Genomic DNA, 22,013 nt, shown 5'->3' on the forward strand with positions numbered 1-22,013 from the left:
TTATACAATATATATATGGCAGATGATATGATATACATTATGTATATCTATGGCAGTGATGTTAATGTCCTTGTCTATATCATATGTCATGATGTTATAAATTAGCCAAATGTATAGTATGTTAAATTATACATATCTAAGTGATGTTATAGATTATACAATATCAATGGCAGTGATGTTATAATTATGTATATCTATAGTGTAGTGTGATATTATACATTCAACTGTACAAATATCATGGCAGTGATGTTATATTATATGTAGTGTAATGACCCCATATCTGGCAGTCTATGTTATAGGGTCAAACATATCTATGGCAGAATCATATATTATTTAGTACTAAATTATCAGTGATGTTATCCAATTTACATATGTACTGCAGTGATGTTATAGTAATGTTTACAATAGTAATGGCAGTGATGTTATTAGTTATAATATCTGTCAGTTTAGCATGTTAATCCAAATATATTACTGCAGTGATGGCAGTTATATAGGTTATACAATATCTTGGCATTGATGTTATAGATATATTATGTAATACAGATTCATAGGCAAGTGATGTTATAGAATGTTATACAATATCATGGCAGTGATGTTATAGAATTTAAGGGTTTATCAATGCAAATACAGATGTTATATATTATACTATGTATTATGGCAGTGATTTAGTAGGTCATAACATATCCTATACAGTGCAATGATATATATATGTGTAGTGTAATGTCCTTGTCTTTATTGCCAAGGGGCAAATATCCAAATACAATATATATGGCAGTGGCATATTGTAATATCCTTGCAGTATGTTATAGTTTATACAATATCCAAATGGCAGATGTATATATATGGTGTAATGTATTATGTTTATCAAGGGTCAAACAATCCTACAGATGATATTATATGGCATGTATGTAATATCTCTGGCAGTGTCAAGTTATATAATATTAATGTTATATATGGCAGTGATGTTATTGTGTTTGTCAAGGGTAAACATACTCTAACATGGCAGTGATGTTATGCATTATACAATGTCCTTGTCTATCAAGGTCAAATTCCAATATTATGATATATATATAATGTATGTTAATTTAGTCAAGTAATGTTATACAGAATGTATATATATATGATGACTATGGCAGTGATGTTTTAGGATTTTACAGAATGTATATATATAGGCAGTGTAATATGTCCTATGTAATCTATGGTCAACAAAAACTTTGAATGTATTTATATTGATATGCAGTCTCAAATGTTACTTGTCCTACCAGTTTAGATGATTTCAATATGAAGTATGTTATGGTAATGTATATATGTAGTGGACAGTGACTTGAAAATTATCAATATACTCCAATCCAAATATAGGATGTATTTTAGGATTTATAGTGAATTGTTTTTAGTCAAGGGTCAAAATTTCCAATTTGTACAATAATTTATGGCAGTGTATGATTTTAGTCTGTGTAAGGTTCAATCCAATAAAGATGTTATATATGGCAGTACAGATGAATATCCCAGTTTGTTGAGTCTTTAGTCAAGGGTCAAACAATCCAATTACAAATGTATATATGAATGGCTGGGCGCCAAGATTCCTCTGGGATCTCTTGTTGGTCTAGTTTGATATCATCTTGTTCAAATAATATTCTTAAATTGAAATAAGTAATAATCATAACCAAATGATAGCAACAAAAATATTTGTACAAATGTATGACTATGAAAATATTCAGAATTGAAATCAGGTAATAGGAATGACATTTGGTAACAGAAATGACAAAGTAGCAACAAAAATAGTCTAACTGATATAAAAAGATGAAAGTTGTATATTATGATTGAACCTTATTCAAGAAATTTCCATTTTATTGAAATTCTAAGAAGAGCAATGTTAAATGTGTGTTTTATTTTGAATATGACCATCAAATTTGAAATAGTAACAGGAATAGACATGCGTAGCTGTGTCATTCCTGTTATGGTTTATTGTAAATTTCATATCTATGCATAAAGTACACATTTTTTCTACTATACTAGAGACTTAACATTAAGAATTACTTAATAAAATAGATATTTCTATTTTTAGCTCACCTGGCCCGAAGGGCCGGTGAGCTTATGTCATGGCGCGGCGTCCGTCGTCCGTCCGTCCCGTCCGTCGTCCGTCCGTCCGTCCGTCAACATTTCCTTTAAATTGCTACTAGTCATAGAGTTCTGGATGGATTGTAACCAAATTTGGCCACAAACATCCTTGGGGGAAGGGGAACAGAACTTGTATAAATTTTGGCTCTGACCCCCCAGGGCAGGAGGGGCGGGGCCCAATAGGGGAAATAGAGGTAAATTCTATAAATCGCTACTTGTCCTAGAGTTCTGCATGGATTGTGACCAAATTTGGCCACAAACATCCTTGGGGGAAGGGGAACAGAACTTGTATAAATTTTGGCTCTGACCCCAAGGGGGCAGGAGGGGCGGGGGCCCAATAGGGGAAATAGAGGTAAATCCTATAAATCGCTACTTGTCCTAGAGTTCTGCATGGATTGTAACCAAATTTGGCCAGAAACATCCTTGGGGGGAAGGGGAACAGAACTTGTATAAATTTTGGCTCTGACCCCCCAAGGGGGCAGGAGGGGCGGGGCCCAATAGGGGAAATAGAGGTAAATTCTATAAATCGCTACTTGTCCTAGAGTTCTGCATGGATTGTAACCAAATTTGGCCAGAAACATCCTTGGGGCAAGGGGAACAGAACTTGTATAAATTTTGGCTCTGACCCCCCGGGGCAGAGGGGCGGGGCCCAATAGGGGAAATATAGAGGTAAATCCTATAAATTCGCTACTTGTCCTAGAGTTCTGCATGGATTGTAACCAAATTTGGCCAGAAACATCCTTGGGGGAAGGGGACCAGAAACTTGTATAATTTTGGCTCTGACCCCCGGGGGGCAGGAGGGGCGGGGCCCAATAGGGGAAATAGGTAAATTCTATAAATCGCTACTTGTCCTAGAGTTCTGCATGGATTGTAACCAAATTTGGCCAGAAACATCCTTGGGGGAAGGGGAACAGAACTTGTATAAATTTTGGCTCTGACCCCCAAGGGGGCAGGAGGGGCGGGGCCCAATAGGGGGAAATAGAGGTAAATTCTATAAATCGCTACTTGTCCTAGAGTTCTGCATGGATTGTAACCAAATTTCGCCAGAAACATCCTTGGGGGAAGGGGACCAGAACTTGTATAATTTTTGGCTCTGACCCCCGGGGGGCAGGAGGGGCGGGGCCCGATAAGGGAAATAGAGGTAAATCCTAAAAAAATTGCTACTTGTCCTAGAGTTCTGCATGGATATTGTACCACCCAAATTTGGCCAGAAACATCCTTGAGGTTAACAGAATTCGTATAAATTTTTGGCTCTGACCCCCTGGATCAGAAAAAGTGGGGACCAATAGGGGGTATTAGAGGTTAATATTCAAATTTCCTTCAGAAAAGATACATATGAAACGTAGTATTCAGAACATTACTTTGCGATTACAACCTGCAGGTGAGGAGCGATACAGGGCACTCGGGGGCCCTTCTTGTTCTTAAAAGGATATGAGGGTACTTTAAGTACTTTTTTTCATTCCTGTTACTGGATATCATTCATGTTACCAGATTATCATTTGTTAGCTCACCATGACAGTCCGAAGGGGACCAGAAGGGTGAAGTTATTGGGGGTTACACACGGCAGCGTCCGGAGGTCCGGCCATCCAGTCAATTTCAAACAATCGAGATCTTCTTCTCCATAACGCTGATGGTCCGAATATTCAAACATATTTTGTGCTAGGTCAGCAACCAATTATGGGCTTACTAACTGAAAATTGTACAAATGATGGGGCTGACCCCCCAGGGGCCTGAGGGCTGCGGGTTTTCAAAAGTGGTCAATTTGGCTATTTCCATATAAACGACTTCTTCTCTGAAACTAAGCATGAGATAACCACTCATATGCAATGGTAGCATCGTTATAGGGTGGGGATTCAAAATTGTACAAATGATAGGGCTGAACCCCCTGGGGGCCTGAGGGCGCGGGGTCAAAAGGGGTCAATTTGGCTTATTTCCATATAAACGACTTCTTCTTCTGAAACCAAGCATGGGATATCACCCATAAATTTAATAGCACTTAAAGGGTCGGGATTCAAATATTGTATAAATAATGGGTCTGACCCCCCGGGGGCCTGAGGGGCAAGGTCAAAAGGGGGTCAAATTGACTATTTCCATATATATTCTAAAAATTGTGCAAATGATAGGGCTGACCTCCGGGCCTTGAGGGGTAGAAAAGGTTCAAAGTTGTTCAATTTGACTATTTCCATATTAACAACTTATTCTATGCACATACTAAATATGGGAGTACGCTTCTTAATGCAATGGTAACATCTTTCTTAATAGGTTTGAGATTCAAAAATTTGCAAATGAATGGGGCTGACCCACCCCCCCCCCCCCCCCCCCCCAGCCAGAGCCTGAAGGGTGGGCGGGTCAAAAGAGGTCAATTTAGCTATTTCAATATAAAACGACTTCTTCTCTGCAACTAAGCATGGAAAAGCACTCTTAAATCATACATGTGCCATTTATATGCTTGACTTCAGTTTACGTAATACACACACGGTGAGGTGAGTGAAAGTGACACCACAAGCCAAGGTGGAAATAGCCCAAGGCTTGCTAATTATGGGCCACTTGGGTGTTGGTCAGGGGGTCAGTGAGTGGGTTACTCTTGTGCCTAAAATTAACCTTAGCATGTACACACAAATGTTCGAGGCAACGAAAATAAAACTGAGAGGGTGGTTTATAGAAATCAGGAATTTAGACTTCTCTCTGCTGAGGAGGACAATAAAAGGCTTAACAAATATGGGAGGTTTGTCTCACGCCGGGACAGGGGAAAGTCATGGCATGTTATCTATGCTTAATGCAATGATCGAGCATCCTTATAGGGTTTGGAATTTGAATTTGTACAATGATACGGGCTGACCCCCGGGCCCTTATAGAAGGCCAATTAGGACGCGGGGTGGTTCAAAAAGGGTCAATTAGGCTACTATTTTCTATTTAAATTTACTTCCTCTCTGTACCTATTTATTAGATAGCATATTTGTATGGTAACATTAGCATCATTATATGGTTGTGAATCAAAATTAAACTTTTGGAGTTTTTTTTGCTAATGTTTAGCTCACCTGGCCCGAAGGGCCGGTGAGCTTATGTCATGGCGCAGCGTCTGTCGTCCATCCGTCAGTCTGTCCGTCAACATTTCCTTTAAATCGCTACTAGTCATGGAGTTTTACATGGATTGTAACTAAATTTGGCCACAAAACATCCTTGGGGGAGGGGGAACAGAACTTGTATAAATTTTGGCTCTGACCCCCGGGGGCAGGAGGGGCGGGGCCCAATAGGGGAAATAGAGGTAAATCCTATAAATCGCTACTAGTCATAGAGTTCTGAATGGAATGTAACCAAATTTTGGCCACAAACATCCTTTGGGGTAAGGGGAAACAGAACTTGTATAAATTTTGGCTCTGACCCCCCGGGGGCAGGAGGGGTGGGGCCCAATAGGGGAAATAGAGGTAAATCCTATAAATCGCTACTTGTCCTAGAGTTTTAACATGAATTGTAACCAAATTTGGCCACAAACATCCTTTGGGGAAGGGGAACAGAAGTTATATAAATTTTGGCTCTGACCCCCCGGGGGCTGGAGGGGTAGGGCCAAATAGGGGTAATAGAGGTAAATCCTTTAAATCGCTACTTGTCCTAGAGTTCTGCATGGATTGTAACCAAATTTGGCCACAGAAATCCTTGGGGGAGAGGGAACAGAACTTGTATAAATTTTGGCTCTGACCCCCCGGGGCAGGAGGGGTGGGGCCCAATAGGGGAAATAGAGGTAAATCCTATAAATCACTTCTTGTCCTAGAGTTTTGCTTGGATTTGTGACCAAATTTGGCCATAAACATCCTTGGGGGAAGGGGAACAGAACTTGTTTAAATTTTGGCTCTGACCCCCTGGGGGCGGAGGGGTGGGGCCCAATAGGGATTTAGAGGTTAATATTAAAATTCCTTCAGAAAAGGAACAATGAACCTGTATTCAGAACATTACTTGGCATTACAAACCAGGTGAGCGATACAGGCCCTCTGGGCCTCTTGTAATTGATTCAGAAGGGGGATCTTTAGGTAAGGACAATTATGTTTATAAAGGACCGAGGTAAGACCCATGGGATAGTATGACTGGGGTCCAAAATGGGAGCTTTGCTGAAAAATTGGCTTTAAAATCTGACTCCTCCTTATATTAATCCTTGAATGGGTTTCGACCATATTTTGGATGAAGGGCTACCAAGTTTGTTCAACAAATGACATTTACCTTTTTCAGAAACTTACATATTCAACTAAGGAGTTCCTTGTATTGTTTATATTAATCGTTAACCAATACTTTATACTGTGACTTTGTTGTTTTGTGTCATAAGTCAGATGACCGTTAAGGCCCATAGGCCTCTTGTTTTAATTAAATTCAATGTTTCCCTTCCACTGTGACAAAAGCAATTGATTTGCTTCAAGTTTTAAATTTTCGTTTAGGTATGCTTAAAGGTGTCAATTTCTGTGGAATGACCCATCCATGACAGTGATGTTATAGGTTATGAAAATATCCATGACAGTGATGTTATAGGTTATGAAAATATCCATGACAGTGATGTTATAGGTTATACAATATCCATGTTTGTGATGTTATAGGTTATACAATATCTATGGCAGTGATGTTATAGGTTATACAATATCTATGGCAGTAATGTTATAGATTATACAATATCTATGGCAGTGATGTTATAGATTATACAATATCTATGGCAGTGATGTTATAGATTATACAATATCTATGGCAGTGATGTTATAGATTATACTATATCTATGGCAGTGATGTTATAGGTTATACTATATCTATGGCAGTGATGTTATAGATTATACAATATCTATGGCAGTGATGTTATAGGTTTATACTATATCCATGGCAGTGATGTTATAGATTATATATATATCTACTGCAGTGTGATGTTATAGATTATACAATATCTATGGCAGTGATGTTATAGATTATACTATATCTACTGCAGTGATGTTATAGATTATACAATATCTATGGCAGTGATGTTATAGATTATACTATATCTACTGCAGTGATGTTATAGATTATACAATATCTATGGCAGTGATGTTATAGATTATACTATATCTACTGCAGTGATGTTATAGATTATACAATATCTATGGCAGTGATGTTATAGATTATACTATATCTACTGCAGTGATGTTATAGATTATACAATATCTATGGCAGTGATGTTATAGATTATACAATATCTATGGCAGTGATGTTATAGATTATACAATATCTATGGCAGTGATGTTATAGAGTTATACTATATCTATGGCAGTGATGTTATAGATTATACAATATCTATGGCAGTGATGTTATAGGTTATACAATATCTATGGCAGTGATGTTATAGATTATACAATATCTATGGCAGTGATGTTATAGATTATACTAATATCTACTGCAGTGATGTTATAGATTATACAATATCTATGGCAGTGATGTTATAGATTATACTATATCTACTGCAGTGATGTTATAGATTATACAATATCTATGGCAGTGATGTTATAGATTATACTATATCTACTGCAGTGATGTTATAGATTATACAATATCTATGGCAGTGATGTTATAGATTATACTATATCTACTGCAGTGATGTTATAGATTATACAATATCTATGGCAGTGATGTTATAGATTATACTATATCTACTGCAGTGATGTTATAGATTATACAATATCTATGGCAGTGATGTTATAGATTATACTATATCTACTGCAGTGATGTTATAGATTATACAATATCTATGGCAGTGATGTTATAGATTATACAATATCTATGGCAGTGATGTTATAGATTATACAATATCTATGGCAGTGATGTTATAGATTATACAATATCTATGGCAGTGATGTTATAGATTATACAATATCTATGGCAGTGATGTTATAGATTATACTATATCTACATGCAGTGATGTTATAGATTATACAATATCTATGGCAGTGATGTTATAGGTTATACTATATCTACTGCAGTGATGTTATAGATTATACAATATCTATGGCAGTGATGTTATAGGTTATACAATATCTATGGCAGTGATGTTATAGGTTATACAAAATATCTATGGCAGTGATGTTATAGATTATACTATATCTACTGCAGTGATGTTATAGGTTATACAATATCTATGGCAGTAATGTTATAGGATATACAATATTCATCAGTGGCGTAGCGCCCGTGCATGCTTGCATGCTCAAGCATGCAAAAAATAATCTGACTTACATTTTTGTACAGTCAGAAGAAAAAACACATCATTTGAATATACGTAACGCTGCAGAATATAAACTACGTATAAATACATATGATATGTCCAACTGTATGCCTAACATAACTTTTGTGTGTACATTTGAAAGATTTGAACATTGGCCATTCCGTAAATTTATTAGAATAGTGTATATATTTCCGGTTACCAGGTTGTTAAATTTGATTATGTTTGAATCCTGTCAAAGACAATATTAGACTTCTGCACCAAATTCCCTCAAGCAAATGTGGATTTTGAATCAGGAAACACTTACGATTACCAAAATAAACAACATCGCATGAATAGTTAGAAATATTCTAAAAACATAAAGTTATATTGAAATGATAGCAAAACAACTAAAGTAGCAATTGCAACATGTTCTTGGCCTTAGTAACGAAAAAGTGAATTTTTCAATTTTGGTTCTGACTTTCTGCCCCGTTAAAACGAGTGTTAATCCATGATTTCTGGTGTCTACTCACGAAACGGTTGACTTTTATTTTTGTCGAATATGAACAGATTGTTAATTTAGAAAATAATTTTTGTTGTTGTAATTGTTAGAAATAGAACATAATAGGTAGAAAAATAGGTCATAAATACAATGTTTAATTTTTAGGTCATCTGACCCGAAGGGTCCGCCGTGCGCCATCCGTAAACTTTTCACATTTTGAACTTCTTCTCAAGTTCTACCGGTGCGATTTGGCTGAAACTTGCATGAAATGATCCTGACATGGTCCTGACAAAGTTTTGTTATTTTTCGGGTCGATCCGAAATCCAAGATGGCCGCCACAGCCGCCATCTTGAAAACACATTTTGAACTTCTTCTCAAGTTTCTACCGGTGCAATTTGGCTGAGACTTGCATGAAATGATCCTGACATGGTCCCGACAAAGTGTTGTTATTTTTCGGGTCGATCCGAAATCCAAGATGGCCGCCACCGCCGCCATCTTGAAAACATATTTTGAACTTCTTCTCAAGTTCTACCAGTGCGATTTGGCTGAGACTTGCATGAAATGATCCTGACATGGTCCCGACAAAGTATTCTTATTTTTCGGGTCGATCAAAATCCAAGATGGCCGCCACAGCCGCCATCTTGAAAACACATTTAGAACTTCTTCTCAAGTTCTACTGGTGCGATTTGGCTGAAACTTGCATGAAAGGAGCCTGACATGGTCCCAACAAAGTGTTGTTACATCTCTGGTTGATCCCCAATCGAAGATGGCAACCATGACACTGTATCTTATTAATTTCCTATATGATTATTGCCAAGGTACTCAGATGATTGGCCTCTTGTTTTATTGAGGTGGTCGAGAACTGGTCCCTTCTTACGCCATTTTGACAGTGGTCTTTGACTCGCTGTCGTAAACAAACCAACACGTAAACTTAATTTTAATTCTGTTTAGAATATTCGCCATAAGTTTGTCATCAGTTAAAATAACACAAAATTCTCCCATTCCTTACTATTTTAATTTTTACAACCAAAATCCATTTTTTTTTTGTTTTTTTGTTTTTGTTCGAGCACTTGTCAGGGGAGTCTAGTATAGTACGATTACATGTATATAAAATCACCACCGTTCTAATTTTGTGTATAGTTTTGCATGGTTATCACTGAAATATCGTGACCTCCATTTAACCATTGGTATATATGTTAAAAGTTACCAAAGAAGTAAAATAGTTATAACAATTTCCTGTCAGCTTCCGGGGGGCTTCGCCCCCCCATACCCCCTATCGGGGCTTTGCCCCTGGACCCTGAGCAGGGGGCGCCAGCCCCCTGCAAACCCCAGGCATGCAGGCCTATCCAGTCCTAGCTACGCCGCTGTTCATGGTAGTGATGTTATAGGTTATGCAATATCCATGGCAGTGATGTTATAGGTTATGCAATATCCATGACAGTAATGTTATAGGTTATACAATATCCATGGCAGTGATGTTATAGGTTATGCAATATCCATGGCAGTGATGTTATAGGTTATGCATTATCCATGGCAGTGATGTTATACCGTATTTTCCGGAATATAAGCCGCTACTTTTTTCCCTGAAAATCGGGAGTGCGGCATATACACCAGTGCGACTTATCTGTGGACGAAAACCAAAATCTGACGATGTTTTTGCATTATTACGTCGTGATTCACATGTGAAAATCGTAAGTTTTACTCGCCAGTTTTGTAAAGTTATACATCGAACAAATCACTGTAAAAGTGTTTAAACGATAAAATATGTGATGAAAATATAATAAAGATAAAAATAATAACGTACCAGATACATGTTCAATCGTAAAATTGTTTAATTCATGGAAAATCGGCCGACTGAAGCGTGGTTGTTTACAGTCACAACACAATGGCGGACTGATTTCGCTATCGATTTGCTGCAGGATTGTTACCAAGAAAATAATAACTAAAACGTCAAAAACCATCAAATATCAAACAATAAGTTAAATATATTATTTGAATATTATGTGAGTGAAAGAAATGTCCGCAAAAAGGGAAAAAACAATCTTCTGAATGACTGCTAAATATAACTTGCACACGTGTTACACACGGTCAACATGTGTATTTCTAAGAATCCTGTCGCTGTGATTTCAATGAAATAATCGGCAGTCAAGTTTATACGTGTGAATTACATGTAATATAAAACATTATAGCGATGTTAAAAAGCATCAAACAGTCGTACAAAACATCATTTAATCGATCTCTGCAGCGGCAAACACCACGAGGTCATAATCCGGAAGTTTACAAAAATAAGGCTTCGGTGAAATGCATCATGGGATATCTACTGTAGTTGACAAACAGTGGAAGAACACTCTAAACGAAGTCGATTGATACAGTAACTCTTTACACAAAGATACATTTAATACACAAAATATATCAAGAAAGAAATTCTTATGCATACTGAAGAAAGTATTACCGGCGTACTGAAATATGAGCGAGAGTAAGCATGAACTCGAACTTGCACACGTGTTACACATATGTCGGTCAACAGGGGAATTTCCCGGAATCCTGTCGCCGTGATATCAATGAAATAATCAGCAATCGAGTTCACACACGTAAATCACATGTAATTTAGAACATTATTACGAGTGCAAACATCGCACAGTGATATTAAAATCATTTAATCGATCTCTATAGCGGCAAACACCACGAAATCATATCCGGAAGTTTACAAAAATAAGGCTTCGGTGAATTGCATCATGGGATGGCAAGTTGACAGAGAACACTCTAAACGAAGTCAATTTTAGGTTAATGATGCAAGTCTTGATAATACAGTAATCCTTTACACATCAATATAATTAATACGCGAAATATATCAAAATAGATATAAAATAAAATCGTATGCATACTGAAGAAAGTATTTTAACCGGCATGTTGAAATATGAGAGAGTAAGCGTGAATTCGTACGGCCGCCATGTTTGTTTACACACAAGAAGTCTTACGTAATGGCAGAGTAAACAACGAATAGAAACATGACCAAATCAATTTTGCTAAAGATTTTTACATGATTGTGAGTTTTATTTGTTATACATTTACAGAACAAGTTTACAGACAGTTTTCGTGATTCTAATCGATTGATAAGCATTACCGTACTTCATTAGAGATCGATCGTATACACAGAGGGTTGCGTGGGTGCATGGGCCTAACTTTTGGTTGCGGCTTATGTAACGGTGCGTCTTATGTGTGTACAAAACCTGAAAAAATCGTTAAAAAGGCCTCTGCGGCTTGTACACAGGTGCGACTTATTGTCCGGAAAATACGGTAGGTTATTCAATATCCATGACAGTAATGTTATAGTTTATACAATATCCATGGCAGTGATGTTATAGTTTATACAATATCCATGGCAGTGATGTTATAGGTTATGCAATATCCATGACAGTAATGTTATAGGTTATGCAATATCCATGACAGTAATGTTATAGGTTATACAATATCCATGGCAGTGATGTTATAGGTTATGCAATATCCATGGCAGTGATGTTATAGGTTATGCAATATCCATGGCAGTGATGTTATAGGTTATTCAATATCCATGACAGTAATGTTATAGTTTATACAATATCCATGGCAGTGATGTTATAGGTTATGCAATATCCATGACAATAATGTTATAGGTTATACAATATCCATGGTTGTAATGTTATAGGTTATACAATACCCATGGCAGTAATGTTATAGGTTATACAATATCCATGACAGTGATGTTATAGGTTATGCAATATCCATGGCAGTGATGTTATAGGTTATGCAATATCCATGACAGTAATGTTATAGGTTATACAATATCCATGGCAGTGATGTTATAGGTTATGCAATATCCATGGCAGTGATGTTATAGGTTATGCAATATCCATGGCAGTGATGTTATAGGTTATTCAATATCCATGACAGTAATGTTATAGTTTATACAATATCCATGGCAGTGATGTTATAGGTTATGCAATATCCATGACAATAATGTTATAGGTTATACAATATCCATGGCAGTAATGTTATAGGTTATACAATACCATGACAGTGATGTTATAGGTTATACAATATCCATGACAGTGATGTTATAGGTTATACAATATCCATGACAGTGATGTTATAGGTTATACAATATCCATGGCAGTGATGTTATAGGTTATACAATATCCATGGTTGTAATGTTATAGGTTATACAATATCCATGGCAGTGATGTTATAGGTTATACAATATCCATGGCAGTAATGTTATAGGTTATACAATATCCATGACAGTGATGTTATAGGTTATACAATATCCATGACAGTGATGTTATAGGTTATACAATATCCATGACAGTGATGTTATAGGTTATACAATATCCATGGCAGTGATGTTATAGGTTATACAATATCCATGACAGTGATGTTATAGGTTATACAATATCCATGGCAGTGATGTTATAGGTTATACAATATCCATGGCAGTGATGTTATAGGTTATACAATATCCATGGTTGTAATGTTATAGGTTATACAATATCCATGGCAGTGATGTTATAGGTTATACAATATCCATGGCAGTGATGTTATAGGTTATACAATATCCATGGTTGTAATGTTATAGGTTATACAATATCCATGGCAGTGATGTTATAGGTTATACAATATCCATGGCAGTGATGTTATAGGTTATACAATATCCATGACAGTGATGTTATAGGTTATACAATATCCATGGCAGTGATGTTATAGGTTATACAATATCCATGACAGTGATGTTATAGGTTATACAATATCCATGGCAGTGATGTTATAGGTTATACAATATCCATGACAGTGATGTTATAGGTTATACAATATCCATGCAGTGATGTTATAGGTTTTATACAATATCCATGACAGTGATGTTATAGGTTATACAATATCCATGACAGTGATGTTATAGGTTATACAATATCCATGGCAGTGATGTTATAGGTTATACAATATCCATGGCAGTGATGTTATAGGTTATACAATATCCATGGCAGTGATGTTATAGGTTATACAATATCCATGGCAGTGATGTTATAGGTTATACAATATCCATGGTTGTAATGTTATAGGTTATACAATACCCATGGCAGTAATGTTATAGGTTATACAATATCCATGACAGTGATGTTATAGGTTATACAATATCCATGACAGTGATGTTATAGGTTATACAATATCCATGACAGTGATGTTATAGGTTATACAATATCCATGACAGTAATGTTATAGTTTATACAATATCCATGGCAGTGATGTTATAGGTTATGCAATATCCATGACAATGATGTTATAGGTTATACAATATCCATGGCAGTAATGTTATAGGTTATACAATATCCATGACAGTGATGTTATAGGTTATACAATATCCATGACAGTGATGTTATAGGTTATACAATATCCATGGCAGTAATGTTATAGGTTATACAATATCCATGACAGTGATGTTATAGGTTATACAATACCCATGGCAGTGATGTCAGTTGTGTTGCTCAGAGGTTTCCATACAGTTATTTAACTTCCCTTTTTTTCGCATTAATTTCAGACCTTTTTAAATGAAAGTCAAAGGTCAAGGTCCTTGTTTTTAACAGAAGTAAATTTGTTTCTGTGATATTACATTACTGACTTTAGAAACCCAAACTTGATGCTTATCTTCTCTTTCAAATATCACTTTGCTCAATAACTGAGTATTGTTTAAGTTTACAGCTGACCTTGATTTTCTTTCATTGTTATTCACAGCATTGTAAGAACAGTCCCCGCTCCAGTATTGTCATAGAACTTTTCACCCACGTCGTTATGAGGATAATGAAACACAACACGGTGAGTTGGTGCTCATTATTGTCATTTCTCAATATAACCATGCTACAGTCTTCAATTAATAGCAAATTTTCTTCAGAGAAATAAGAAAAGAATGGGAAAATAACAGTTTTTAATATAATGATATTTTAAGAAATGTAAAAGCTGAAAAAGACATAACTTTTAAAATGATTTCACTTACATATAGAGGCCTATGTTTGCAGCATATATTTATTTACGTTTTACTTGAAAGGTAAAATGGTTGTGCATATCTCCAACAATGCCATTTTAAGCAAATTTGACTGATTTATCTATCTGAAAAGCTTGAAACAAAAATGTGTATTGATTTCAGGATTTTGGAAAGTACCCTCGAATGAGAGGATTTGTACAGGAATACGTACAAGCTTTGAATTGTCAAAATGATGGTTATAATGTTGTCCAGAACTTCGTCAGGAGGTGAGTGGTGAATCTCTCATATAATTGTAGAGAATTTATATGTTATCTTAACCCTTTACCACATGCAAACTAGTATACTGCATCACCAGGCTTCCATGAGGAAAGTATACAATGTTCAACACGAACATTGTTGCAACATCTGTCAAGTGTAACGCACCATCTCAATGGCACTTTTTGAAGTTTTCAGTCTGGATTGATAATACGTTTTTAAAGTTGGATTTATTTACATTCATTTTTATTTTTGAGAAATGTTTTGGTAATAAAGTTGCTTCAAAATGAATCAAACTACACAGTGATGCTATCATTTGCAAATATTATTCGATATGAGGACTCCAAAAATTATTAAAAACATTTACAGGTCAGAAAATGGTTGATTTTCTCTGTCGGAAATACTAAAAATATTGCCGATTTTTTTATAACTTTTAGAAATAAATTGCACAAATTACTTGAAATATTGTAAACAAACTAATATATATCTGAATCCTGGCTCAGTCAATATATTTGCTCTGAAAAACACTGTTATTTCTGCTTTGTCCGTGCCGGTTTACGACCCGTTCACCGCTACTTTCACTTTCTATCGTTCTGAGTAGTGTGTTTGTTGTGGGATGTTTGTACATTATTTGCCGTTGAAAAATGCACGAAAATAATCTATCAACTTTAAATGAAGTATATCAAAGTTTTATTGAAGTTTTGACAACAAGTTTATAACAAAATTATCAACACTCACGGCTGTAAACTCGCCAGTCCTTTCCAACACGGCGTCAGGTAATGGCGATAGTACGGGACCTCGCCGTTCTTCATGACCGTCAGATTTTCGATCGGTCAAATTGAATAAAACATCGTCTAAATCATTGTCAGATTATATGCTTTTAGGTCTGTGATATTTAAATATCATGACATTGTACTTATAATTACAAATATCTGCCGTAATATCAACAACAGAAGCCATGATGGCGTCCCCGGTAACATGAGTGAAGCAGTGAACACATGTGTGATTTTCTCGGTTAATTTATTCAGAGTTTCATATAGTAACACTGTGCCGATTTTTGATTGGTTAGAAATTTGGTCAGGTCTATAATTAGATTGTAAAGTCTGAACACAGGTGGCGCTTTTATCACGTGATACGAAGCTAGTAAAACATTGATAGTCAAAATGGCATCCAGAGTCGCTTGCATTGAGATCTTGTATGGGCGTCCAGAGGCGCTTATATTGAGATGGTGCGGGGGCGTCCAGAGTCGCTTACATGGGGCAAGGGGTAAAGGCGTCCAAAGGCGCTTACATGTGGTAAAGGGTTAATAACCATGATTGTTAACATTACTGTAGTAACTCCATAAAGGGATAAATATAGACCAACATCTTCAGGATGGATGTTTCCATTAATCAACTTTGTCAACTATATCATTAAGGCTAATGTTTTCCTATATAAAAAAGGAAGAAATCATTAATCTTTAATAAAGTGCATTGAGCAAGGTTAGTTTACTATATCACTAGAGCACTTTATAATATTATTTGATGTAAAGGGGATGTTAGGTATGGTTTTCAAAATTGAAGATGACGGCACATTTAATGCAGTCAGACCTGTTTATAGAGACCGACCAAGGGGCTAAGAAAATAGTCTTTTAAGACAGTTGTTTTTATACACAGGTCAAATCGTGTCGAAGTGAACAATTTGAGATATGTTTAACTAATTTTGAATGGAAGCATGTTCAAAATATTTCAACTTATAATGGGTTTCCATATCTTTTATATTGACGACTACCCAGTCAGTAAAGTTCTTCTGATTTAAGTGAAGTAAAGAAGTATATAGGGATTGGATTGCGCTTTTATGTTAACCATGCTTGTATGGAGCAATTCCTCTAAGAATATATTCTATGGGGCGCGTTATTGAATATATTCTTAGAGGAATTGCTCCATACAAGCATGGTTAACATAAAAGCGAAATCCAATCCCTATATTTACACTCACACGACTTTTTATTTATATTTTATGCAATAAAATCATCATTTGAAAGTGACGTAATTATTCAATAAAAGTCGGTCTAAAGTGGGAGGGGCTAACTCAATTGAACAGCGAAAGATGACTCTTCACGTATACAGTGGACCCGCGATAATCCGGACGCCGATAGTCCGGAAAACTCACAATCCGGACGGAGATATCAGGGAACGGATTTCCGTAACGTTATTTATACTCACTTGTCCGGAAATTCGTATTCCGAATCCGGAACTCCATTTGGGAACGGAATGTAATTTTCATTAATAAATTCCCGCAATAATCCGGACAATTTGTTGTCGCCACGTGCCGAGAAAATCCAAGGCCAGCTACAGTCATGTGTACAATACACACTGCCAACTAACACTAGTTAGTGTGTGTTGTCATAACAACGGCTGCCAGGTCATAGCCACGGGCGTTTACCTGAACTCCTTTCACACGGGTACATGCAGTCATGTAACGGTTCATTGGTTTTCTATAGGAGATCAAACATCAGTGTTGTTATTGAGATACAGCAATATATTTTTAGCCACTCTCTTTTAAACATGCAGTTTGAGTTTGAGTACGGGTACGTATGTTGTAGATACCTTACTTGTTTCGCATGCAGAATATATCGCTATGAGTATCAGATACCATAAAGTGAGATACTACTCACAAAATTAATAACAATTTTAAATGTAAGTGAATCTATTCGAATTCATCATCTGTGGTATAAGATAAAAAGGCTACGGCACATGCCATTTACAAGTGTGTGACATTGTGCACGAAGTTAGACGTGAACGAGCGCGTGGTTGTTACGCATGTCTGTAAGTCAGAAAGCAAAGATTTGTGGAAATGGTTATTAAAAACACACATTATACAAAATAACAATTATATGAGTTCATAAAATGTTCACAACTATTTGTTATCATATTTTTTATGCCAAGAACGTAGATGTTATTAATCCTTGGTTAGGCAATCAAGAGTGGGATACGTAGTTATATGCATACATATTACACAATTAACGACGGCTTTATGTTTCGTATTTTGAAAAAAGAAATACGTTTATTTAATATTCTTAACGTAATGATATAAGAATACCTATAACACATAACAAACAAAGTATTAATTATACGTATGTTACATAAAAGCCTATCATCGATTACAAGGTCAAGGGGAGTAACTCGTACGTGACAATTTAATTGATTAAGAACACGAAATTCGACAGTCCGGAAAACTCGTAATCCGGACGGTTTAGGCTGGGAACCAAGGTGTCCGGATTATCGAGGGTCCACTGTAGACCAGTCAAACTAGCCATAAAAATAGCTGAACCTCAAACTAATTGCAACAGAAGCAACTATGTATTTTTCTTACTCCTTGATATGTAGTGAATGATGTGTTAAAATTCCCAAGAAATCCCAAAGGGGGAAAATTGAAAATTATCAGCTTTTCTTTGACCTATATTGCCTTGCAGATACGCATTGTAGATCAAGGGGGTAGGGGAATAAAATTGTTCTTTCTCGGAAAGTATTTATATGTATACAGTATATACTTGCAATATAACTACAAGACATATTAAACTTTGTTATGATCTTTCTTTTTATGTAAAAATCATTATATTATGAAGGTCAAATAAAGGTCAAAACAGACGAATTGGTTAAAAATGATGAAAGACCAGCAATATTTTCATATTTGCAAAAAATGAAGTTTTCTGGTCTCAAATATCACTAAATAAATTCAGAAGGAAACGTTAACACAATAACATATTCCATGAAACTACAAAATATACATGTAACCATGGCTACTATATATAATGATCCATACAATGTCTATATTTACAATCAGAAAACACGAAAGTTCTGATTATAGGAAAAATGATCGTTCAAATGACAAACCGAATAAGCACAACTATTCAATTCATAACTTGAATAATGATATCTATATCATAAATGTGTACAAAGTCTTAATTTTATGTTGTTCTGTAAACAACAAAAAACAGATAAAGATGATCACGCCAATATAACAACTGACCTCCAGAGAAGTCCATTGAGTAATATTCATGAGAGCACTATAAATTGCCAAAGTCTATCTACCATGTATACTGATTTCAAGAGTATACCATGGTCATTATTAGCTCACCTGGTCCAAAGGACCGAGGTGAGCTTATGGGATACCGCAGCGTCCGGCGTCCGGCGTCCGGCGTCCGTCAACAATCGACTTCTTCTCCATAACCGCTGGTCGGATTTCAACAAAATTTGACTGGGAGCATCCTTATGGGCTACTAACTGAAAATTGTACAAATGATGGGGCTGACCCCCCGGGGGCCTGAGGGGCGGGGCCAAAAGGGGTCAATTTGGCTATTTCCATATAAACGACTTCTTCTCTGAAACCAAGCATGGGATAGCACCCATAATGCAATGGTAGCATCCTTATAGGGTGGGGATTCAAAATTGTACAAATGATGGGGCTGACCCCCCGGGGGCCTGAGGGGCGGGGTCAAAAGGGGTCAATTTGGCTATTTCCATATAAACGACTTCTTCTCTGAAACTAAGCATGGTATAGCACCCATTATGCAATGGTAGCATCCTTATAGGGTGGGGATTCCAAATTGTGCAAATGATGGGGCTGACCCCCCGGGGGCCCTGAGGGGCGGGGTCAAAAGGGGTCAATTTGGCTATTTCCATATAAACGACTTCTTCTCTGAAACTAAGCATGGTATAGCACCCATAATGCACTGGTAGCATCCTTGTAGGCTGGGGATTCAAAATTTTGCAAATGATAGGGCTGACCCCCCGGGGGCCTGAGGGGCGGGGTCAAAAGGGGTCATTTTGGCTATTTCCATATAAATGACTTCTTCTCTGCAACTAAGCATGGTATAGCACCCATAATGCAATGGTAGCATCCTTGTAGGCTGGGGATTCAAAATTTTGCAAATGATAGGGCTGACCCCCGGGGGCCTGAGGGGCGGGGTCAAAAGTGGTCAATTTCCATATAAATGACTTTTTCTCTGCAACTTAACATGGGATTGCGCTCATAATGTAATGGTTACATCCTTATAGGGTTTGGATTCAAAATTTTGCAAATGATGGGGCTGACCCCCCGGGGCCTGAAGGGTGGGGTCAAAAGGGGTCAATTTGGCTATTTCCATATAAACGACTTCTTCTCTGCAACTAAGAATGGAAAAGCACTTATAATGCAATGGTAGCATCCTAATAGGGTTGGGATTTGAAATTGTACAAATGATAGGGCTGACACCCGGGGCCTTAAACGGCAATAGATGCGAGGTCAAAAAGGTCAATTAGGCTACTATTTTCATATAAATTACTTTGTCTCTGAACCTATGTATTGGATAGCATATTTGTATGGTATCAATAGCATCATTGTATGGTTGTGATTCAAAATTAAACTTTGGGAGTCAATTTTGCTTATTTTTAGCCCACCATCATCAGATGGTGGGCTATTCAAATCGCCTTTCGTCCGTGGTCCGTCGTCCGTCCGTCCTTCCGTCCGTCCGTCCGTCCGTCCGTTCCGTCCGTCCGTCCGTCCGTCCGTCCGTCCGTCCGTCCGTCCGTTAACAATTCTTGTTACCGCTATTTCTCAGAAAGTACTGAAGGGATCTTTCTCAAATTTCATATGTAGGTTCCCCTAGGACCCTAGTTGTGCATATTGCATTTTGGGACCGATCGGTCAACAAGATGGCCGACAGGCGGCCATCTTGGATTTTGATAGTTAAAGTTTGTTACCGCTATTTCTCAAAAAGTGCTGAAGGGATCTTTCTCAAATTTCATATGTAGGTTCCCCTAGGACCCTAGTTGTGCATATTGCATTTCGGGACCAATCGGTCAACAAGATGGCCGACAGGCGGCCATCTTGGATTTTGATAGTTAAAGTTTGTTACCGCTATTTCTCAAAAAGTGCTGAAGGGATCTTTCTCAAATTTCATATACAGGTTCCCCCAGGACCCTAGTTGTGCATATTGCATTTTGGGACCGATCAGTCAACAAGATGGCCGACAGGCGGCCATCTTGGATTTTGATAGTTAAAAGTTTGTTACCGCTATTTCTCAAAAAGAACTGAAGGGATCTTTCTCAAATTCCAAGCATAGTTTCCCCTTGTACCCTAGTTGTGCATAATACCTTTAAGGACTGCTCCATAATGCTTTTTGGGACTGATCGGTAAAAAAGATGGCCAACCGGCCGCCATCTTAGATTTCATTGTTGAAGTTTGTTACCACTTTTTCTTAGAAAGTACTATAGCGATCTGTCTCAAATTTTATATGTAGTGTGTTTGAAAAAGTTTGAAAAGCAGGGAAAAGATCCTCTTTCCATTGTCAGACATAAATCATTCTTTGGTGGGCGCCAAGATCCCTCTGGGATCTCTTGTTCTAATTGTCAGAGTATTGTGATAATTACTAACAAAAAACCAGGTGAGCGATACATGCCCTCTGGGCCTCTTGTTCCAAATCTGGACAATTGTATGTCTGTTCGTTTGTAACAGTTGAATTTGTAGGGATTTGTCCATTCGAACAACTCACCCCTTTACATTCACCACAACTGTGAGTACATTCAAGTCCATGCTTTCGACAAGAACATCACTTAGAGTCGCAATCCTTTTTGCAGTTACATCTAATGATTTTCAGTAGTTCGGGAGGTGCAGGTGGTAGGCGGGTCTTTTCAGGGCGATACTTTCCTTCATGAAGTAACCCCATTCCTCAGGTGAAAGTAGACACTCCATTTCCAGCCATGTTTGAACTTGAAGGTAGACCCGTTTACTATGAAATTCCGCTGCTGCCGACGTTGGAGGAAGCGTGTGGACTTGTACAAAGGTTTTTCCGCAAACAACCTTGTCTACAAACCTATGGTAGCGCAAAATATCCAGCTTATCTTCCTGCTTGCCATTCGTCAGAATTGCTATAGCCTTTTCGCCTGCATCTATAACGTCAGCAGATGA

The 22,013-nt window shown here is 37.1% G+C and overlaps 1 protein-coding gene across 1 annotated transcript in view; it reads left to right on the forward strand.

Moving 5' to 3' along the window:
• Positions 1-22,013, forward strand: part of LOC138316057 (C-Maf-inducing protein-like) — a 176,970-nt gene that overhangs the window by 131,575 nt on the left and 23,382 nt on the right. The window contains exons 7-8 of the mRNA XM_069257536.1: positions 14,583-14,663; positions 14,992-15,095. Of these exons, the coding sequence (XP_069113637.1) occupies positions 14,583-14,663; positions 14,992-15,095 (185 nt within the window). The remainder of the gene's footprint in view (positions 1-14,582; positions 14,664-14,991; positions 15,096-22,013) is intronic.

Source organism: Argopecten irradians, chromosome 2, assembly GCF_041381155.1.
Source record: "Argopecten irradians isolate NY chromosome 2, Ai_NY, whole genome shotgun sequence".
In the NCBI taxonomy this organism is placed as follows: Eukaryota; Metazoa; Mollusca; class Bivalvia; order Pectinida; family Pectinidae; genus Argopecten; species Argopecten irradians.